Source organism: Clytia hemisphaerica, unplaced genomic scaffold (genome assembly GCF_902728285.1).
Source record: "Clytia hemisphaerica strain Z4C2 unplaced genomic scaffold, Clytia hemisphaerica genome assembly, whole genome shotgun sequence".
NCBI lineage: Eukaryota > Metazoa > Cnidaria > Hydrozoa > Leptothecata > Clytiidae > Clytia > Clytia hemisphaerica.
The window spans coordinates 147,941-171,714 of record NW_027104095.1 but is presented as its reverse complement, the minus strand read 5'-3'; the positions used below and the strand labels follow the sequence as shown (position 1 = coordinate 171,714).

At 36.2% G+C, this 23,774-nt stretch overlaps 2 protein-coding genes across 2 annotated transcripts; one reads left to right on the top strand and one right to left on the bottom strand.

The window, feature by feature from the left end:
* The first annotated feature begins 60 nt into the window (after positions 1-60).
* LOC136812864 (uncharacterized protein F21D5.5-like) lies at positions 61-23,134 on the top strand. The gene is made up of 6 exons (XM_067069390.1): positions 61-393; positions 1,514-1,687; positions 2,575-2,703; positions 2,978-3,085; positions 4,305-4,498; positions 22,413-23,134. Exons 1-6 carry the CDS (start codon positions 198-200, stop codon positions 22,887-22,889), a joined length of 1,278 nt encoding a protein of 425 aa, XP_066925491.1. The 5' UTR covers positions 61-197; the 3' UTR covers positions 22,890-23,134.
* Positions 7,945-9,756, bottom strand: LOC136812866 (uncharacterized). Its single transcript, XM_067069391.1, has 2 exons — positions 9,672-9,756; positions 7,945-8,826 (listed from the first exon to the last, which is right to left on the bottom strand). The coding sequence occupies exon 2, from the start codon at positions 8,822-8,824 to the stop codon at positions 8,126-8,128; it is 699 nt and encodes a 232-aa protein (XP_066925492.1). The 5' UTR covers positions 8,825-8,826; positions 9,672-9,756; the 3' UTR covers positions 7,945-8,125.
* Positions 23,135-23,774: the final 640 nt, after the last annotated feature.

Sequence of the window (23,774 nt, the reverse complement as noted above, 5' to 3'; positions counted from 1 at the left end):
AAGTATTATTAACTAAAGTCATTATACTGCCCTTAAAATTTTGATTCTTTTCTTATATTCAGAAGCAAAAAAATAAAAAAAAACAAAAAATGAATGAATGAAAACGTTTTTATTCAGTTTTATTGAATATAAATCGCCGACGCCAGATATTTTACAGTTTCCATACCAAGGTCACACATACAAAACCTTACTACACCATGAAAAGAGCAGCTTCGTCAGATGTCAGTGAAGCCAAGGGAAATAAAAAATCCAAACAATCTAGCTTATTGGACGCTTTTGGTGGTGGCAACACAGCATCAAAGAAACAAAAGATTCAATCCACTTGGAAAAATTATGGTGATGCTGTGAAAGGCTTGAAACCGTTATCTTATATGACATGCAAAGATTTGGAAGGTTTGTTATCTTTTACTCGCTTCTTCCTTGTCGGAGTTTTTGAGTAGCTTCTAATCACATGACAGATATTGCGTATACCGTGGGTTGATCTAATGTTGACATCCCTCATCTAATTCCGACACCCTTCTTAGAAATAGTATTTAAAAGGTATACAGATTGGAATCACTGATTAATTTTTTTCTCTTCAGTGATCAGCGATTCCAACCTTCTTTATCAATCAGAAGACCATTGTCGGGATATTGACATTAGACTAACCTACGGTACCACGCTTTTGTATGACTAATGAGACGATCTGATCTGGTTGTTTGGCCGACACGTTCAAAACCACATTGTTTTTTTATTGAAAATGAAAACGCGACTGGGTCTTTTCGTGCAATTGTATTGCTTTTGCCAATCACCGCTCGAAAGCTCATAATAGTCATCCAGAAAAATAAAAAGGGGTCCGCCAACACTGAAAGATTCTCTTACGGACCATTATCAGGATATATTTAATCAGACCCTGATATTTATTTAAAATATCATACACTTTTCCATTGTAACTTTTACCCATTGTGGGGATAAAACTTCTACTGAAGAAAGCCCGGCCCAAAGAATCAAGTGGGAGTGGTTTTGGAGTGTAAATTTTTTCATTGACTTTTTAATAGGGGATAAAATCAAAGTCAATTTCCCGGTAGGGCTGAAATGGTATTTTCTTACCAGGGGACAAATTCCTCGGCCAAATTTTCCATAACACTGGGTTGGGCTTAAAGAATTGTTGGTTTGCCGTCACCCGACCCTAGATTTAGGAGGTGGGTCAGTCGGTGGGAATTTTTTTTTATTTTGGCGATTTATGAAATTTTCGTCCATGGAAGGGTTAACAGTTTGTTTACATTTAGGTAATTTTGAATAAAAAACAGAAGTGCTAGCAGGGAATTTACGATTCTTATGCTTGAAACAAACAAGATACGAGTTTTGATTTTTTATTGTTTGAAGTTTTTTAAGGAAAAAAAATCTTCTTTAAAATGGCAATAAAATTTTTTGGGTCGGCAGGTTTCGAGGTAGGGTCGGTCGGGTGACGGCAAACCAACAATTTTTTAAGTCCAGCCCTGTGGTGTAAGATCTTGCTTATACTTTTTCTTAGGATCCACAAAAATCGCTGGTTTTGATATGGATGGCTGTCTAATCGTTCCAAAATCGAATGCTAAATTCCCTAAGAACGCAGATGATTGGAAATTCATGTTATCACAGGTTCAACCTAAATTAAAAGCGTTGCGCGGTGATGGATATAAAGTTGTTATCTTCACAAATCAAGCAGGTTTGTTGTTTTATTTCTTAGCAAAAAAGCGTTATATTTTTGTTTGGTCAGTGTCTATCGAACCGTCTGCTGCAAAAGGTATTCGATTCGACTTGGGTTAGAGTACCAAAGGGGGTTCGGTAGTAGAATTTTTCCGACCTAGGTCCATTTGGACCTAGATCAAAGGATGATTAAAGGATTTTCGAGAATTTCTTGTATATCATCACCCCATTTTAGTGAGGTGGTGTTCTAGTACCCATGTACTAAATTATTTAGAAACATTTAGACAAAGACACCAACTAATTTTGGTCTTTTCAGGAAAAATTTTGTCTTCTCGGGACCATTTTTCTCAAGAGTGTTGATTTTTACAACATATTATTAATTTTTTGCAAAAATTGACACTTTTTTTAAACAATGCTCTTTCATGACTGAATGCAAAAATAATTGAACTTGGGAAATTTTCTTTTCTATTTTTTTCTTAATTTCTTTTTGTTGAAAAATTGCAAAAAAATCTGAAAAAAATCACTAATTTTAGTACCAATTTTATACCAGATTGAGAATAAAATTAATAAATAGGCTAGATCTCGAAAAATGTGTCACTTAAAACAAAGAATGCGCTAAATTCAATTCTTAGTCCCAAACGCGGCCCAATGTTGCCCTTCTTTGAGTATATACTGTTTAATTAGGGAAAGAATCCTGGGAAGGGTAGCTAAAGGCCTCCAAGTCTCAAGACTGACAAATTCCATGACCTGGATATTTTGACCAGTGGTAAATCTGGTTGATTAGAGATCATTTGGTTCGGTTCTGGTTGGTATTTTACAGACCAGAATGTAAATTTTGGCTAATATCACGTATTCGTTGAATTGCTCGTTCGATTTGACTGATATTTACCATACAATTCTATATAGGAATCGAGAAGAACAAAGCTAAGGAGAGTGACATCCAAGGAAAGATCACAAAAATGATGAACGAATTAGGTTTTCCAGTACAAGCATTCATCTCTACTGGTGAAAATGTCTACCGAAAACCGTACACAGGTTAGCAATACTATATAATTTCTGTATCATCTAGTGTTACTTAAAAGAGCGACACATTCATGATCTACATTGTTTGACAGAATATTTAACAATACTCGTACTCGCTTACTTGTTGTAAAATTGAAATTAGACCCAGGTTCGACCCTTTGCACTTTTTCAAAGTCATTTAGACGGTTGAAGGCGTTTCAGGCGTGATTATAGAAAAAGACCCATAGTTACTTCTGAGGAAAAGCTTCGAAAATGCACATTTTATTCTCGTTCGTTTCAAAATTAGGTTCTTGGGACTTCATGGCATCGAATTGTAATGAAGGAATAACAATCGATAAAGAAAATTCATTTTTTGTCGGTGACGCTTCGGGAAGGCCAAAAGATTGGCAAAAAGGTAATATATGATTTGAATCTCGAATTCAGCTAGATTCAGCCCAAAAGTTTCCGTATCGTACCAAGCTTCTTAAACCATGTTCGAAGGTAACGGTTCTGTTTTTCTCCGAAATGAAATGGAGTCGTTTTATTCATTAGCAGTGACGTAGAGCGTGGAGCGATGACCAAGTGGTCAAGGCACCAGCTTCTCAAACAAGGGATTCTCGACCCTGGACGTGGTCACCGTGAAAGCAATCGAAAGACTGTCTAAAAGTCCTAGATTACTGGGCTATCCACGTAAAATATCGACTCTATCTATCTAAAAATTGAATTTAACCAACATAATTGCTTCATTTTGTTTCGGAGTGAAACGGAACCTTTACGTTCTAAAATACTTCAGCGTAAACCCTGGGTTTGGGAATCTGTTTCTATTGAAATGCATCTGCTAGTCCCAAAAGGTTTGGTTTAGCTGAATCTTTTAGAGGCTTTTTTTTCAGGGGATACTGGCCATAGCCAAACCGGGATGATAATTATTTTTTGTTTAATAGAACGGACATATAGTTGACTATGTCTATCAAGGGACCCAAAAATCTCTTAGAAATAAGAAAAATATTCAAATTACAGAGGTTCTACGTAAGGCTTTAAAGGCTGAGGGGCTATCATTTTAGATCGAATTACGAGGGATTTGAATTGTTGAGACTCGAATGAGAGAGGCTTGACTTTATATTAATTACAGTTGACGCTCTCTAATTCGATTTTCTAGCGAAATCGGATTTCTATTAAATAAAGGAGCGTATCGAATCTAGCAGAGTTTCGTTTATGAGAGTTTCTCGTCGACGGTTGCTTTCAATATTATCGAATAATAGAGGGGTATCAAGGGCATTCTGCTCCCTCTAATTCGAACCTTTATAGTTCGAATCTTTATATAATTCAAATTGGAATATTGGTTCCCTTATCTGGCCAGTCAATAAATAAAAAACACCTTCCGCAATTCGAGGAACATTTTTTGTCCCATCAAAATCGAATTAGAGAGAATCAACTGTAGTTGAAGAACGCCAAAGTAGAGAACGCTCTCTAATTCGACATTTTATTTTTCGATAAGCTCCCTTATTCGATGAAATTTAAAGTCCCAGTCAACAAGAAACTCTCATAAACGACGCTCCCTTATTCGATAAGCTCCCTTATTCGATAAAAATTCAATTCCCCTAATTATTTGAAAATATATCTATTACATTCTATAGGAAAGAAAAAAGATCATTCATGCAGTGATCGAAAGTTTGCGGCGAATGTTGGTGTTCGATTTTACACGCCGGAAGAATATTTCCTCGGTATGAAAGCATTCTCCAGATTTGAATGGGGTTCGATCAACCCCAAAACTTTGCTGTCGTCAGCACAAAATCTTGATGTCAAACAGTTTGAGGACATTACATCTAAGGTATGAGCTTTCTTGATACTTTTGTAATCGAAAATAATGCTTAATTTGACCACGCTCATTTTGAATGAACTACATACGCCTTTCGAGTTTTCGAGAAGAAAAAATGATTTTACGACTTAAAGCTGTTAAGAAAAGATTTAATGTACAGTATATGGCGTAGTGGTATAGTGGTTATCATCCTTGACTCCCGCCTGGGAGGCCCGAGTTCAATACCCACCGTGTCTCTACGATTCACTTGGCAAGTGAATATACCTTCGCCCGGGTCAACCCATGCCATGTGAGGGGAATTGGGTACCATTACTCTGATACAAGAGTGTGGGTAGATTAGACAGTCATTGCGACGTGCCGTAGCACTCATAAGGTTCGGCCTCGTGGGAGCATCGCTCTCCCAGTGTCGTTCGAGTGTCATGGTATACGCCATGGCTTGGCAGCTCGCGTCTGTCAAGTCGCAGTGTCTATCAGCGCCGTGATTCCTACTCCTTCGTGGGTAGGACCCATCCCGAATGCATTTGGAGGGCTCATATCTATCTATCTATATGGCCCCCAAAATGGAGACGGCCCCCAAAACGGAGGTCGTCATTAAAATGAGGATTCTGACTTGTAGATTTATCAGAATTAAACGATTTTTGTTTATTTTTAAAAGAATGATGGTTATACTTAGAAATGAGCATGTTTTTTATGGTTTGAGACAGATTCAAAATAACATATTTGCGTCTGAAGGAAATATTTTAACACCAAAATTAGATAAGAATTGCATATAACTCACTCTAGCTCCTTGGATATAAGATAAATAAATAAGTTATGAAAATGGGGTATAGGAAATTTCTAAACCTAATGTCTTTCAGAAAATACAGATACATCTGTGACTTTAGAAGATGGATAAAAGATATAGCATCTTAAAGGTCAACCAGTATTAGCCTCCGTCTCGGAAGAGGACTGGGCCCGAATTTGCGGACGTTTTCACAGTTTCACTTTCGTTTTCGGCTATACGACAGCGTTTTCAAGCAGAAAGCAGAGGAAATCTGTTAAATTATGGCAGGGAATGCTAACCTATTTTTCCAGTGTTTCTCAAGATTGGAGCAAGATTATTGTTCTAGAAAGTTCATAAAGCCCTAATAGTTTCAGATTAGTATAATTTCATCAGAAAAAACATTTACACCAAAGCTCCTTATTGATATGTGAAGGCTACCAAAAATAGCAATGTCCTCCATCAGAACAACTTTAACATAAGGGACAAGGACAGTCAAGAAGTCTACTTTGTTGAAAATTTGCACAAAATACTTAGAGAAAATGGTACTATGGAAGCCCATTCTATACTCCTAAATGATACCCCTAGTTGAAAGATCAGCAGTTGAGAGGGTTGATTAAAATAGAACTCAAAGCACACAATAAAGTATACATATATATTTGTCCAGAAAGAACTGGCATGTTGTTTGCTTTGTTTTGGTGTTTAAAAATATGTACTTATCAGTCCTAAAAAAATACAAATTCGAATATAATGAGGGCAATGAGTCTGGTTAAATGTTACTATATTTACAAGAAAGGATTACTGAAAAAATACTACTGTATGTACTACTGATGATGAACTAAACTCAAAAACTAAAACTTTACCATAAATTTACATTACGACAATTTAAAAATCTATCTTTAATAGCAACAAAGAAAAAAACATGGCTCAAAGTTTTAAAAACAGACCTAGTCAGAGCTTCAATTCAGTAGGTATAGAGCTTTCAAAATTTGAAAACAGACACTGCATTGGTTACTACAAGACATACTATCCACACGGTTTCTTCGATTCATGAAAAAAATAAAGTATTTATCAAAAAAAGGTTCTCTTTTTTTTTGGTAATCAATTCCAACAAACAATAATCAATATAACAGTTTTTTGAAAACCATCCCACAGTGTAAACATTATCAACCAGCTAAACCCACACCGCCAAAATTGTAAAAATAAGTCAACATAATTTCTATCAACAATTTCTCGTAAAATGTTCTTTTTTCAACATTCTGATACCAATCATGGCTGGAGGCATCATGTGTAGAGTGACTGTGTGGCATTTCATTGCTTTTAATGATCACGATACCAAACATCAACCAAACAAAACTGACGCCAAGCCAAATCTGTCGATTAAAAATTTCCATGAAAATTATAATTGAAACTTATCTCGTAAAATGCTTTTTTAAACATTCTGGAGGTGTTCAAAGTTAGAGGTATCATATGTAGAGCCAAGCAATACATGAAAAGTCATTTGCTATCCCATTTGCCATGAGATATATGAGTCAACAAATCAAACAAAAACCAACAAGTCATGTCTCTTCACTTTCATGTCACATCGTGTTTATATGGGGTATCAGAAAGCCAATCCACAAGAAGAGCCATCTTCCTTTATTATGGAGTGTTCCAAAACTATTGGTAGGTTGTTTGGAAGTAAAGAAACCCACACAGTTTGTTTTATTTTGAAGATTTAACTTGAAAACAAACTGCATCTTTCCAGCAGAAACTCATGTTTCAACCTGCTACATAACATTGGTTAGTCGGGTCTGCTACTAACATGTAATAGTTTTATTATAGCCGAGCTTGAGAATCCGTAGGCAGAACTTGTAACATGTATTATGTGTATAATTATGTCAGTCGACTTGAATCATGATACATTACTCACATTTCACTGGATGCATTTTCGCTGTGAAATTATCCGCAAAATTTTCTGACCGCGTTCTGAGACGGAGGCTAATTTTAGGGCCCTAGAATCAGCATTGATAAAACCGAAAATTCTAAATATGAGAAACAGCAAAAAATCTTGGAATTCCGTTCCTATCAGCTTAAGTTAATAGTTTATAACAAAAAATTAACATTTTATGTATAAAAATTTTCGCTAAATCAGCAGAAACGGCAAATTCTGTCATTTTTTAACAAAATGTAGGAGAAAAATAACTTTAAAGCTTAATATTTTCAGTTTCAGTTAAGCTGTTTTTCTAAAATTTTCACAGCATATTCCATACATGAATGGAACTATTTTCAAAAGAGATTGGTTTTCAGAAACTTGATTACGACGTTGTAAATCAAAACAAACTAATTTATGCCCAAAACCCTCTAAATCACATTTCAAAACTATGGGCAAAATTTTGTATTCATATCTTAAAGATATCTCGAGAAATCGCTAAAATTCGCTAAAATTGCAAACCTCCGTTTTGGGGGCCATTAGAAAAAAGCTACCTATCTTTAAGCGAAAAAATATTGTTAAAATTGAAAATTTTGAAAAAGAACTTCCAGGAAATAAAGTAGAGATGTTAAAGCTTTTCACGCAGCAAAAATTTTTGTAAAACCTCTTTTCCTCTAGATTTGAGAGAAGTTTCAAATTTTATCGCCGTTTTGGGGGCCACATACTGTAACCTGGACTATTTCTTATTCTACGCCATAACAGACTGGGTTTTGAGTAAATTTTCAAAGACCAATTATTTTGATTTTTTTTAAATCTATTTTTTTTCGAATTAACTATTTATACAAGGAAAACTTATCTAAATGAACTAGGAATTTCAGATCCACAAAAATTTGTTGGATAACTTGACAGTAAAAAAATTACACAAAGTTATAAAAAGTTTACAATTTTGACACTTATTGGGCGGGGTTTACTTTTTGCATTGTACAACAACGTGTGGTCGAAGATTTACATTTCGATTGTGTCGATTCCAGAATCTCAAATCAACACCTTCAGTTTTCTCGTCAGAGACTTTCATCAAAACTCCGTAATTGGGTGCACCTTCAGCCCAAGCTTTCATTGATCCTGTTACATCAAAAGCTAGCCAAGTTGGTCTTGGTGTGTATGAGTAGATTGTGGTTTTCTTACATTCTGGCTCGTTCACTGCATCACGACCAAGATCCAAATACGGTTTGTACCATGCTCGATGTGAGCAGGATCGACATCGATATCGGGGCCTGGCGTAACTCTCTTCCCAGGATCGTTTCACACGATGAACATGAACCGTGTAATCGAGCCAAGGTGCACGATGTCGTTGGTTGTTGTACCAGCTGGCCCGATGACGCCGAACAAAATACATGTAGATTCGGGCCCATTCTATCTTACCAACTGGACAGACATGACGTGGTAAGGTCTCGAACTGGATAAGGATCCTCTTAATTGGGTATTGTGGATGTTTGCCAATGAGGAGCTGACCAAACGATGGTCTATCATAAGAGACACCATATCTTTCCAAGAAGGTATCTCTGATAGCATTCAACTTGTATAATGGTCCTCGTCCTTCGTCTATCTTGGTGTAACCATGGACTTGGTATAGTGCCAAGAGGCACAGAACGCCTTTCAAATACATTTCTATAACAAAAGAAAGAATTATAGTCAAAGATTCGAATTAGTGGGAGTGACTGTAGCAAATTTTGAGATTTTCTTTTAAATCAAACACTGCCGATAAGCTCTCAAAGTCAGTAGCCGTCTTTGTGTTGAAATCATTTCAGTTTATGTAGTCAGGACATTTATGTTGGGTGAGGTTGGCGAGGAAGTGACTTTAAAAGAGCAGTAAAGTCCTAGGCTGCATGCATCCCCAAATTAGTTTTGATATAGGGGATGCGAATCGGGCTCTGATATCGCTTCCGAGAAAATTACCGAATAGCTATGTATTTTGCAGAATTTTGGCGACTTGTATTTTTCAAAAAAATCGATGTGTATTGTTTGAGTTATTTGATGACGTAAATAGAAATCAAATAAAGATTCAAATAAAAAGAACATATGGGTAGAAATCTCTCTTTCTCCTCTCTTTCTTTTTGTTTATCGAAATTAATTGAATTAGCAAACAAAACTCTCAAGATAACAAAAGACGACAAACTGTCAATCAAAGTTCTTTATCATTCAACTCTTTTTTTGGTTAGCAGATTTTTTGCTAAGTTCGGAACGGTTTTGTGAGCCTGATTCGCATCCCCTATATCAAAACTTATCAGAGGGGATGTGTGCAGCCTAGTAAAGTCCACAATAACAAAAGAAATGAATTTTTTTTCGGAGCACTTTTTCTTGAAGTAAATTTCCTACAGACACTTTCACGTTAGAAGGGAATCATTTTTTTTGTCAAAAACCCTCAATATTCGCACACATCCATCACTTATTTTTGCCTAAATACGCCTATCATTTTCCTCAGTAAGGCTTTAAACTAATCAAATACTACTTACGTTAGTTAAAAGTTGCGTTTTGAAGTAGTTTTTGTTCCTTTTACCGTTAGTTCACTCTTCTTAAAGTTTGGAAACGTTTGATGATGGTGTTCTGGATTTTCCATCCCTATTTATAGGAGAAGAAACAAATTCCGAAACTATTCGTTTTTTATAAGAACAAACTATATAAGAACGTAAGGCTTCGGTGACCGAAACATTAAATGACAAGTTTTAAGACCATTTTAAGGCTTTGCGGATTTAAAACACCCATTTTTGGGGGAAAATGGTCAAAATACGCTCAAAATTTGTTTTTAAGAATATTTTTTTAGGCTTGAAACTCAAAAAGTTCAGAACATCCCAAGGCCTCAAAAAATTTTGCTATTCTTATAAAAAAGGTGTATTTTTCTTGAGCATCATTAAGGACGTAATTTGCCATGCTTTTGGTTTGGCATGTTTGATCATTAGTGGTCAAATAATTTTAGAAAGTGTTTCTCTTTCTACGACCCTCGTGTTGGCACTGAAATTTGATTGGATAAATACACAATAATTTGTGGGTTACGGAATATCTTGCAAAGGAAGCACGTTGTTGGAGAGGAATTTAGATTTTTCTTTTTATAAGATTCAGTGCGAATACCCATAACATTGTCTGCCTTTTTACCTATTTCGTTTTTTCACCCTGAGTTAGGATGGGTGGGTTGGGGGTCGGCTGAAAGCAGGGGTTGGGTGTCGGCTGTAAGTAGGGGCTGGGTGTCGGTTGAAAGTAGGGGTTGGGTGTCGGCCGAAAGGAGGGTTTGGGTGTCGGCCGAAAGGAAGGGTTGGGTGTCGGGCGAAAGGAGGGGGTGAGGTGTTGGCCGAAAGGAGGGATTCGCTGTTGACCGAAAGGAGGGATTCGGTATCGGCATGCCCCCTGAATATTAGGTCTTTTGAAAAAGTGTGGAAAAGACTTGTAAGGCTCCTGAGGTCAAAAAAATCCAAGAATATTTTATGGTTTTGCAAACTCTTAAATGTTCGTTTCTTGAGAAATAAAGCTATCAAAATCCTGAGAGTAAGAACCTCTTAAAGAAACGTTTAAAATTTCTGGAATAAAGCAAAGTGATTCTGCACCACAAAGACAACGTTTTTGTGCAATCTTACTTTCGAAGCCGTTTTCTGGCGAAATTTCACTTTCGTATTATTTTCCTTCTTTCTCAGAACATCATCACCAGGATATTGTTGCAATAAGATTGAATTATAACCACATTTTTCAATTCTGCAATTATCTCATCATCATTTAACTATTATAATTTGTTTCGTTCTCTTAAAACGCATGTTTGATTTAATTAAGTCTTCACGTTCTATACTTCATTTTATACAGAACGGTTTATAAGAACACGAGGCTGAAAATTGTTAACAAAATAAGAACAATATAAGAACAATACTGAACCTGGAATAAGTGTCAAAGTATTAAAAATCATGCATAGATTCTTAAATAATTCAATTTTTGGACCTACCAATTAACCTTTGTCCGTTTGTTCGTTCGTCCGTTCGTTCGTTCGTCCGTTCATTCGTCCGTTCGTCCGTTCGTTCGTTCGTCCGTTCGTCCGTCCGTTCGTTCGTTCGTCCGTTCGTTCGTTATAAGCTTTCCTCGTGATTGGCTCATTAGTTTTTTCTGATTTTTTGCACAAATATGTAAAATTATATACCCTCGAATGTGACGGAGCTTGATTTTCGAGAAAAAAAAATTTTTGGGCAAATTTGGGCCAAAAAACGGTTAAAAAATTTTTTTTTGGACTTTGTGAAATATTGGATCATTAACTTTTTCTGAATTTTTGAATGAAAGTAGGCTACTATCATAGGTAAAAGATGGCTCAAGCAGATTATTTTTAGAGCGTTTTACCATTAAATTACCAATTACTCCCAAGCAATGCTGACAGGTTCCACTAAAAATGACTTTTGCTTGAGTTATGTATTACATGGTAGATTTAGGCTAGGTTTGAATCCAAACCTAAGAATACCGTAAGAATATTTCATGATAATTTATCTCAAAAAGTTAAGAATATTTATGATGAATTGAAAAAAATACCCTTCTTTTAAAAAAAGCGTGTAAGATAATAGGACTGTTTAAAAAAAGCTTCTTCCCATGTTGAGGATGTCCTTGTTGGATTTTCCAAAATCTCAAAGAACCCTGGATTTTCTACAAATTCTTGTAATAGTTGCGTTTAGTTTAAGATAATAGACGACTAATCTAGAGATAGTTCAAAAACAATTATTTGGAAAAGAGAAATTACAGTCAAACTGATGTTATCCCGTAATGATTATCGTATTATCATATAACACCCACATTACTGTATCACACAGATTACAAACGACTTCAGCCTAGTTGTCCCTTGATTTACGTCCAATTTAAGAGACCTCCCTTGGATTTTGCATAACTTTTTTATGATTATGGATCTTCATTGCTTCTTTAAGATTAAGAGCCCACGAAGTGTAAAAATGGAAATATGGAGGAAAAACAAGTTATTGTGAAATATTGATAATAATTTTAGCAAAAACCCACATACGAATGTTTTTTTTTGTCACAAAAAAATGAACATTACTCTACACTAGCATAAAATTGATGAAAAAATAATCCCTTTTTAGATCCCTTCTATTGTTCTCCCAAAGACTGAAAAGTTTTGAGAGTACACGTGTTTTTATAAGAACATCCAAACTCTTTGAAGCCTACGGATGTTCTCAACTTTTTGAGTTTTAAACCTAAAAATGTTTTCGACCCTTTAGTTAGCCCCATACTAATGGCCATAATTCAAACAAGGATATCTCGAGAGCCAAGCCCTCCCAAGAACTCGTCCAGCTACTATCTTCTTTCAGAAGATTTGGGTGGCAGAGCAGCATATGCATTTCGTCCTTATTAGGACTCGTCAGCACTGCATACTGCACCCTTGCTAGGCAGATCGAATTGCCTAGCATCTCACGCCATAAAACTAATTGTGGCGCAGACTGAAAGAAGTAGTGAATGTAGTGGATGTCGAAATATTTTTTAAAGTATATTTCTCTCGTCCGGAAAGGGTTAATATGTTCTTATTTCCTAAGAAATCGGGTGTTTTATAGTCCGCAAAGTCTTAAAATATTCTTAACTTGTTCTTAATTTTTGACCATCCAAGATTTATACTCTTATATGATTTGTTCTTATAAAAGAAAGGTGTATTGTTCTTCTGAAGAATGAAAGTGGTGTGAATACATAACACTCGACTGAAGGTTTTTTAAGTCGAAAAAAAAACATCTGTATCTTTTTCCCCCGTTCGAGATGTTGAAATTTAGTTTTGAAATTTATTACATGCCTTTTTATCATGATAACTGGTTTCTGTGTTAGGCTAGGTTTAAGTTTTCAAGAAAAAAAAGTCTTGATACTTGTTTTGGTAGGGCTCTAAAAGCTGAGGTATTTTTAGGCGAAATTTTTTTGTATACAGAATGTGCTATAGCTCGGATACCATTCTAGGTTATTTATACTGTTTCCTACAAAAGATACACGTTGTTTTTTATAAGAACATCCAAAATTTTTAAAGCCTTTGGATGCTCTTAACTTTTTGAGTTTTAAGCCTTAAAATGTTCTTAACATGCTCTTATTTTCGCCATTTTTTGAGTATTTTTGTCCATTTTCTTATGAAATCGGGTGTTTTCGAGTCCGGGAAGCCTTAACATGTTCTTAACATGTTCTTAACATTTTGGCCATCGAAGCCGTATGTTCCTATATAGTTTGTTCTTATAGAAAAAACTTATACCTCTTGAATTTTAGTTTCGGTCGGAATCTACTCCAGTAAGCGCGGTGGCAGGAGGCAGTGCTCCCCTCCCCCGTGGTTATTTTTTCTGGGGCCCTTAAAAGTAACTTTAACCCTAACTTTAACACTCAAAATCTACAATCATGGTCGTAATATTTTAGAAAAAAGTGAAATTCCCACGAATTTTCAAAACCACAAACGGTTTGGAAGTGCTCTAAACGGTTTTGAAGTGCTTTAAGTTAGAAATTGCCTACCCAGATAGGCCCAAATCTGGTTGTCCCACGACGCTATTGTTTTAACCCTCCCGGGCACGTTTGATGAAAAAAAAATTTGAAATTTTCAGTGGGTGTTTTGTTAAGCTCTTTTCTAACGATAACATTTTATGAACTAGATTGACGATACGGCTTAGGTCCGGGAACCTGCCGCTGGCGACATGGCCCCGCCGCCCCTCTTATCCACAAGGGATTGTCCGATAGAGATTCAGTCCACCCAGTCGGAAATGAGATTTCATTTACATGCTCCGCAATATCTTTCCAACTATACTTTAGTTTACTTACGTAGTATACTATATACTGTAGAAGTTGTCGCCCCCCCCGCCCAACCGAAAAGTTTTCCCAAAATTTTGTCCCTGGTGGGAAAAAAATACCCTACGATTTCAGCCCCACTGGGACATTGACTTTAATTTCATTTTGGTAAAAAAAAAACAGAGTTACTAAAGATGTAAATCCCTATGTAATGCGTTTCTTTTTGTTCTTCTGTTATTTGCTTGAGAAAAGTTGTTTCATTTTAGATTTCATCACTTCGTTTTCTTTTATTTTATTTTCCCTCCTTTGTTGTTTTTTTTTATCTGCTATGGTTAAAAAAAGGGAAAAATTTGTTACCGCTTTACTTGATACTTTTTCTCTTGAAGATGCGTACTGGCTGAATTACTGACAAGTAGAAAGTTTTGGGTAGGAAGTATTGACTTCCAAGGCCGAAGGGCTAGAATAAAATCTCTAACCTTTCCCAGGCAAAGAAAAGTGAAGCCACTTATTTCCTATCCAGAACGTGTCTAGAACGCGCCGGAATCATGACGACGGATTGTATCTAGCAGTTCCTTTGTTTTATGAGGACTGCTTTTTTTACTTTACTTTACTCCTCTTACTTTCAATCCGGCGTTTGTGTGAAAGTCATGCATTTCACGCGTTTAGGATGGGAAATAAGTGGCTTCATTTCTCATCCAGGAGTCTCGAGTCTAGCCCTTCTAGTCTAGCCCTTGGAAGTGAATGTTAGGAAGTTATCTATCCTGTACCACCCCGCCGAAGTGCTTTTTTATATTTCATGTTATCTTTTCAGTCAGCGAAGAAGAGTTTGGTACAGACTAGAAGTTATGACAACACCTCGTTTTTTTGTGAAAATACTGAAAGGATATCTCCCTGTTTGTTTAGATTTTAAGCTCAAACTTTGAGTAAGAGGTTGGAGTTTGGAGGTAATAGATGCTTCAGGTATTCTTCAAGTTTTTTTACTCACTTCAGGCGTTTGTATCTCATTTGCTACACGTTTTTTATAAGGACTAACTTTATAAGAACATAAGTCTCCGTTGGCCGAAATTAAGAACATTTTAAGGCTTTGTGGGCTCTAAAATACACGTTTTTTTTTGTTAGAACCCAGTTTATAAGAACATTTGGCTGAAATTTGGCAAAAATTTAAGAACATTATAAGAACATGTCCAGCCTGAGAATCGAATAGTTTGACGAAATTCGCTTTAGAGTTCTTAAGGAATTTTGTGCAATTATTACTGTAATCATTCCTCTCATCTAAAAATAATAGTAAATTTACTCGATTTTTAACCCAATACATTCTCCACTATTTCTCGTCTTAGCTTGGAGTGGTAAGGATATAAAGAAACAAATCATAATTTCATTTTGGAATCATATTGCATTAAACACGACTAACTGAGATAATATATACGTATATAATATAATATTTATAAGTGAAAAGTAAAGCGATCATTTATTTTATCTTGTTGAACATCACGCTCATATGATATAAAAGTTAAATGATTATGGAACGATCGACCAGTGAAAAATACTGAAGTTGTAACACCATAACAATCTGGTTAACACTAAAACAATGATAATTTTTCCGCTTTTCAGTTTACAGCAAGAACAGGGGGGGGTGAAGCAGTTACTACAAGACATCATGCCGGTTAGTACCGTGGGGGTGTGCCATATGAATTGGATAAAGTCACTTAGTACTCAGATGTACTAACTGCAAAAAAGGGTGGTCCCCTGCTAAAAATTTGCCAAATTTTGGTACTAACTGTGTAAAAAATAGGATTTTGTGAGAAAATTAAAAAAAAAGACAATATTTTACCAAAAAAGATTTTGGGGAAGTAGATTTTTTTTTCAAATTTTCGAAATTTTTTTTTCAAATCTTAAAAACAATTTGCTGGTTGCAATAGAAATTTGATTTTCTAAAATGTTGTTTTTTCCTATTGAAAGCTATGGAAAATTGAATCATTTTTAAGATATTAAATTTTATTTTAAATTTTATTTGATTTTATTGAATTTATGAAGGTCAAAAGCCTTTTTCAAGGCTAATTTCAGTTAGTACTAACTGTACTAAGTGTACCAAGGTGGTGGTGTTACTAACTTCTTCCGAGAAAGCAGTTAGTAGGCATGATGTCTTGTACTAACTGCTTCACCCCCCCCCCTGGCAAGAATTCAAAAAATAAACTCGTAAAAATATAAAAAATAAAGTTTGTGACGAAGCATGTAGCGTAAAACCCCCAGTGGCTGTTTATTCTGGAGGAAACATTATCTCCGACCGATAGCATCCGTCACCCCAACCTTCGGAGGTTAAAGGTCTTCCCTCCCTTTACGTACAATTTTGTTAAACAAAAATATTTCTACATTTGTAAATTGTCGGTTAATCGTACATTCACCTTTGTTCGAACCACTTCTTCACAGATTTCGTTGTCTTTATTTCTTATCGAACGTCCCGTGGAAATTTGATCGTCTCGGTTTATACATATAAGAAAAAATTAGGAAAGAAGAGTTAAAAAGGTTAACTTAACTAATCTCAGTTAGTGCTCTTCTGCAAATGCGAGGATTATCTGAATCGAAAGATGCCATTTTTAAATATTTCCGACGCATGCGCGCAGCTTGTCCCAATCTGCGTGCATAAGATATATAACGCAGCATAAAGCGCTAGCCTGCGAAAGCGTTGAGAAACTCGTTTCTCGTCTTTCTTCGATCGCCGAGAAACACGCGTATCGACATTCAAAGGTTTTATTAGATTTTAAGCGAATCGATTTCAAGAACGTCAATAAGAACATTTCAGGCTGAAAATCGATGAGAAAATAGGCACATCCAGCCTCAGCTAAAATTAAGACGTTCTAATAAAAAAAAAACGTGTACCTGTTTTCTTTGGAAAATGAACAAAAATACTCAAACATTTTTAGGCTTGAAACCCGAAAAGTTAAGAACATCTGAAGACTTCAACTATTTCGGATGTTCTTATTAAAAAAACGTGTCAGTGGTAGGAATTGTTATTGCCTTTGCCTAGATTAACGAAAATGGATACTGACTCACGCTGACTCACGCTGACTCAATTTCATTAGCTCCTCGTTATTTTACTTTCAAGTATTTTCAGCTTAGACAGATGGCTCACAATGTTGTTTCAACGCTCATTTATCGTTTTAGAGACGGCATGGATGTGTTAGATGGGCGTTAAAACAACGTTTATTCAGCTGAGAACACAGCTCTTGTTAGGCGAGACCAATTTGATAAGTTGTTTTACGGGCCCGACCGACCTCGAAATTCCAAAAATCGAAATAAAAATAAAATTGATTTTGGTAGTACATTTTTATTTTTATTGCTTTACCCTATTCGGCCTAGGGGGGGAGGGGGGGGTCTTTCTGTTCGGAGGTCAAACTATTGGTCATAGCTTTTGAGATAATAGAGCTTTTGCCGTGAAATTTTCTGTAAATTCCTAACTTTTATTTAGCTTCAAAATAAAAAAGTAAATAAAATTTTCACACCTTGAGCATGATGACATTTCTGACAGTAAGGTGTCACAAAAATTGACACTTTTTCAATAAAAATTTATTTTTTATGTCAAATATATCGTTTGAACCGTAATTTATTGAATATTTAAGATAAAATAAGGATTTTAAACTCAGGCAACTTTTTTCTAAAGCCTTTGTTAGAATACAATAGCTATTTATAAGAACAAAGGAAATTTTCGGTTTTTGCTCACTTTGGGTATGATGAGTGACGTCATCAAAAAAAATTTTTGTCAAAATTTACCTTACGTCACAAGGATCTTGGTGCCAAATTTCATCCAAAAAGACCCACTAGATCAAAAGTTAAGGGGTGGTACAGGAAAAGCCCCCCCCCTAGTTCTGAACCGCCCCTAAAAGCCTAGGTTGAATAGGGTTAATAATATAGACTGTCAAAGTTTGGTAGTTTTTCCAAGGTTTTGAGAATTTTATGTTCAATTTTCATTTTTCATTTTATCCATGATTTGACCTTTTGTGTCTTTTTATTTTCTATTTCGCATTTTTGTCAATATGTAGTAGCTTTTACTGCCTTTTTCAGGAGATCTTATAGGTGAAATTCTACTTTTATTTTTATTTTTTCGCCGACCGACCGGCCCTCTTTTTTGGATAGCTTAAAGCCCGTAAAACAACAAATTATAAATTGGACTCGCCTCTCTTGAGATCATGAAGATCTTAAGTCTCTCACTCAGAGATGACCTGTTGAGACTAAACTTTTGACTCCCTCCTTGATTTGAACAATGATTTCCTCCCCTATTTTAGCAAAATCCATTTCCGCCTTAAAATGTTACTTTTTATCTCAGTTTTTTCTTATAATCAGCAATTTTAAAACGGATCGCGATTAGCAACAATTCTGCCACAAAAAAGAGGGGAAAACACAGTACCTTATCTGTGAGATCAATTATGTTTTCTTAGAGTGCGGTTATTTGTATTCGCTACTTGTATTCTAGTGCAGTGCTGTTTTTGCAAAATTTACGTTTTTTTATTTAGGAATATCCAAAATTTAGCCTTCGAATGTGTTTTAAACTAAAAATTGTTCTTAAATTGTTCTTAATTTCGCCATTTTGTGAGTACTTTTTGTGCAATCATCTAAGAAATTGGGTGTTTTAGAGTCCATAAAGCCTTCATAAAATATTCTTCAAAAACTTGTTCTCAATATTTAGGCCATCGAAGCCTAATGTTCTTATATAGTTTGCTCTTATGGAAAAATGCGTACATTTTTGCGTAAACATTCCTACTACAACTGCTATTAAACGTTCACCTGACGTTTTATGGACTTCATGGACGTTAGAAAAACCTTTTTTTGACGTTCTGTATCAGCTTTGTTATCTCGTTTATCATTTTCAGTTAAGAGCTAAAAATTTCACGCTTGATGGGATATTCATAAAGCCTGGTATTTGCGCCTCGCCATGCAACGTTTTCTTGACTTTCATGAAAGACGTCTGGGTTTGAAGTATTGATTCACTTGAGACTGGTGGATGCACTATCTTCACTAATTGGCAAAATATTTTGTTGGAATCTGTTTGCTTGTTGTTACTACTGAAATTCAAAAATTGATGTTTTTAAGTTACAAACTGATACGATTCATGCTATAAAACATTTGGTAAAATTTCGTAGATAGACTCGATATCTTACGTGGATAGCTTAGTAATCCATGACTTTTAGATAGTCTTTCGATTGTTTTCACGGTGACCACGTCCAGCCGGCTCGGCATTGTAAGAAGAAGCGGGAATCCGAACCTAGATATTTGTTTGTAACGGTGACGTTTTAGACCACTTGATTATCACTCCTTTGATAAGAGAACGATTCTTCTTCGTTATCAAAACCAACATCATATGCGTAAAGCTATCTAATCCTTACCAAACAAGAGAGAATGCTTCGTAGAAGGTCGTCACAGCTTTCGAAACTCGCCAAGCGGGAGCGTAAAACGGAGCTGGCGCGTGCTGGTTTCGATTTTTGCATGCGTACCAAAAAGAATCGCACCTTGAACGAACCTACCGTTAAAATCGACGTTTACTACTGGAAAGATACTGAATCGTCAAATCCGCGCGACCGCCGTGCGTCCAAAGCGGACGCCAACACTCAACAACAAAAATCGATATGGAGGAGATCGGTCAAAGCAGTTGTTCTTCAAAATAGTATTGTCAATACGCTCCACCGTAGTGTTTTTGAGAACAAAAATAATGGGAAAAGCTTACGTCGATTAAGCGTTAAATCCAGCCCTATTGCGGAAGAGCATAAAACGTTACTGACTCATTCATCATCTAAGAATAATTCTTTCGAGCGATATTCTTCAATCGAAGAAGAAGAATGCGCCGAGGAAGCTATACTCGCGGAAAATCATTCCGCCAGTGGTGCTGTGAACGAGAACGGGAAAAGCGATGCCAGGGTCGCTTTAATTGTCACCGACAAACAACTAGTGGATACGTTGAACGGATTTAACAGTAGCAACGAAGGGCACTGCCAATCCAAAAACGCCCTCAAACATATGCCTTCTGATAATCTTCCGCCACTATTGGTTGGGCGGGTCATGACTGATTCGCCTACGGAACGAAAAACGTCATTTTCGTGTATCAAGAAGAACCCATTGTTACGCTCCAAATCTCTAAATCATAACGGAATAAACAATCGTAAAAATGCTATATTCAGTGGTACTAATCGGCCAATATTTGATGCAAATGGAGTAAAAGTCCCGCTTTTAACCCGCTCGCTTTCTTCGGAACGTATCAGCAGTATAAAAGGCCGTGACCGACAAATGATGAAAGCCAGAAGAAATGCTGTATGCGAAGAAAACGAAAGTGAGCGGGAAGGCTTGACTTTGATTTTGAAATATTATTTGATGTCGAAAGCAGTTGATATGTATTTTAATTGAAACATATATTTTTGTTTGTTTCAAGGTGAAGAGGACATTTCGATGGGTTATGGAATTATGGGTTATCGTTTAATTTTCTGACAGTAAATGAGAGGGCTTCAATGTCACAATTTCTGCATTTGCTAAACAAAAAGAACGACAAATTTCGCTGTCCACAGCCCGACCTAAATAGTTTGTCCACTCCAAAGTTTTGATTCCTCTTCGTTTATTACAAAGATTAACGAATGGTTTTAAAGAACGATTATTATTAATGCAGAAATTGTCAGTAGAACCCACTGTTATTATGAAATCTTAACCATTCGTAACCATTGTTTTTGTACATATGAAGCACCGAACAAAAACTCCTTGACAAGGTTGTATATTTCTTACAAGCAGAAAATTTTGCAAGGATTTCTTGGTAGGCAGAATTTCGAAAAGCCCCCATGTAAAAATTACCATTGAAGTTGACTTTCTTTCATTTAATCTGCAAGGAATCAAGGATTTTCTTCGGATTAGAGAAAGATCCAAATTACATTGAAAATTTAACATTATCTTTCCAGCAGAGGGAACCAATTTTTCAATTCGAATTAATACAGAAAGATTCGAAACCGAAAGAGAGGACCGTTATATCAAATGTTACCGTTATTTTGATTACGATCTGACTAATGCTATGTAAATATGAAGGATGAAGAAAATGCGCATCCCCAGACTTTATATTGATATATCAAATCATACATCTATCCGCAGACACGTGTTTCGTCCTTCCCAAAACTCATCAGTGCGGCTTGGGTAAGCGAGCATAGACTGCTGTTGTCACCAGAGTGCTCAAAACACTAAATTATATATCAAATCGTATCAGGGGATGCGTGGAGCCTACTTCAAAATTGGAACACTTTCACGGGAAATCTGTGAAAAGTTAGCTTATCTAGTGTGTCAAAGAATATGATATCTGTGGTTGCATACGCTAGTTGACGATTTACAATTATATGACATTTAGTCTGTACGCAGACTCGATATCTACAGCTTATTTGAAAATTCATTGCCGTCTGTTTTTATCGTCTTTTCTGATTTGAGATTTTTCAAATGAGCGCTGAGATTTAATGCAGGTGAGAGAGGGGAGACGACGAGAGAAGTGTCGCTATTTATAAATCATACTTCATCGCAGAGAGGTCTCCGTACTGGAATTTTTGTATCAAACAGACGATGCGCACAGAGTGTACTACAAAACGATAAACGTGAGATACATTCTGGTACAGAGTATACGACATGATGATCACTCGAAATCGAATAATCAATTGTATATACATTTTAAAGTTTATAAAGTTTTATATAAGTCTCATGGGATTGATTGATTTTGAAGATACTGATGTATTGATTATGTGCTAATTTTACTTTTACTTGTGAAAAAAGAAACGAATATTTAAAACAATCGTTTGTTTTCGTTCGTTCGTTCGTTCGTTCGTTCGTTCGTTCGTTCTTTCGTTCGTTCGTTCGTTCGTTCGTTCGTTCGTTCGTTCGTTCGTTCGTTCGTTCGTTCGTTCGTTCGTTCGTTCGTTTCGTTCGTTCGTTTTCGTTCGTTCGTTCGTTCGTTCGTTCGTTCGTTCGTTCGTTCGTTCGTTCGTTCTTCGTTCGTTCGTTCGTTCGTTCGTTCGTTCGTTCGTTCGTTCGTTCGTTCGTTCGTTAGATTCTCGAAAAACAATTTCCCGCTCGCCAGATCACGAAATATCCAGGAAAAGTGGTTTTTCGGGAATTCCTCGAGATTTTCTCATTTGTTTTTTCTGACGTTTTTTGTTTTTTTAACTAATGTTATTCTGTTGAACAGCCAGGTAGGTCCATAAACGTATTGCTTGTTTCCTTGACATGGGACATGGAGTTTCATCTACAACCATGAACAAAAATGTTTGAGACAAACACAGAAATTTGCAGTAAAGGCGTTGAACCCCCTTTTTCCCTATTTGCATGTTCATTGTGCACGGCCGTCCCACCGTTCATTGATCATTGCGAATGGGGGGAGGGAGATATAGATAAGAGTTTTTTTTGTCTCACAATTTATGTCCATGATTGTAACTTTGGTTCTTAGAATTGAATCTCGTGATCTTATTTTTTGTTTCTAGGATACAGAACTGGTGATTCTCGTTGGTTTTCCTGCGTCTGGAAAATCTACATTCGCGAAATGTTATCTGGAGAGTAAGGGTTACGTCGTTGTTAATCGGGACACGTTAAAGACGCAAGAAAAATGTGAGAAAACCGTTCACGAAGCTTTGAAAGCCAAGAAAAGTGTCGCCGTCGATAATACAAACCCGTCAAAAGAAGCACGTCAGGCTTACGTCAAGATTGCAAAAACGTACAACATGCCCGTCCGTTGTTTTCAATTTGACGTCACCATCGAAGCCGCCAAACACATGAACTTTTACCGTCAGTTAATCACGAACGGCAAACACCGACGTGTTCCCGACGTCGGATATAATGTGTTTAAGAGTCGTTACGTGGCGCCGGATAAAAGTGAGGGTTTCAAAGAAATTGTTAAGATCCCGTTTATACCGACTTTCGATGGAGATGAAGAGAAAGAAAAGTTTCTGCATTGGACTTGAAGTATGAATTGTAAGCGATCTTTAATACAGTAGGCTCTGGCTCATTCAAACCTCTATAATTCGAATTTCTTTCTATAATTCGAACTTATTCTCAGTTTCCGATGTTAATAATACTCTTTAAAATTCGAATCAAATAAGGTGTATCCTGTTCGATTTCGAATTAGCGAGAGTCAATTGTACTTTAATTGCTTTTTATATTATTTGTTACGTAAAACGTCAAAGCAACTTAGGTGACGTTCAGATAACGTTGAACCTTGACCTGACGTAGCTTACCAACTCGGGAGATCACGTATCGGTTTGAGTTTCGATGGTTGGACTATTTTTGGTACGAAAATTCTCGTCTTATAAGGGTATGGTAAAAAATCTGTTTTCGTTGTGTTCCTAGTTAAACTTTCTAGTCGTTTACTGTACTTATACACCCCCTTCTCACAGACCCACTGGGATCCAATCCCACTGGAAAAAATTGGCCAAAATGTCGTCCCCAGTGGAAAATTATACTTTATGATATAATTTTTCTCCTCGCTGAAAATAATCAGAAAAGCAAATCCTCAGAACAAATTATTTACTATCTTTACCATCCCCACTGAAATTTCTGGCTCGAAAACAATGCAATTCAAATCCCGAGCCATTAAAAAAAGCTTTTCCACTACAGACTACTGTACACCGCCTTCTCACAGACCCACTGGGACCCAATCCCACTGGAAAAATTGGCCAAAATATCGTCCCCAGTGGAACGTTATACTCCAAATCTTGTCCCCACTAAAAATAATCGAATAAACCAATCCTCACTGCAAAATATAATTTTATTTTCCCCATCCCCACCCATAAAAGATAAAAAATATGATAATAACAATCCCCATTGACTTGCAGTCCGTTATTTTTACC

Excerpts from the sequence above, each read along its gene's own strand:
- LOC136812864 (XM_067069390.1), top strand. The coding sequence starts at position 198 with ATGAAAAGAGCAGCTTCGTCAGATGTCAGTGAAGCCAAGGGAAATAAA. Across the intron at positions 2,704-2,977 it reads CTACCGAAAACCGTACACAG|GTTCTTGGGACTTCATGGCA; the intron begins GTTAGCAATACT and ends TTTCAAAATTAG. Across the intron at positions 3,086-4,304 it reads GCCAAAAGATTGGCAAAAAG|GAAAGAAAAAAGATCATTCA; the intron begins GTAATATATGAT and ends TACATTCTATAG.
- LOC136812866 (XM_067069391.1), bottom strand. The coding sequence starts at position 8,824 with ATGTATTTGAAAGGCGTTCTGTGCCTCTTGGCACTATACCAAGTCCAT.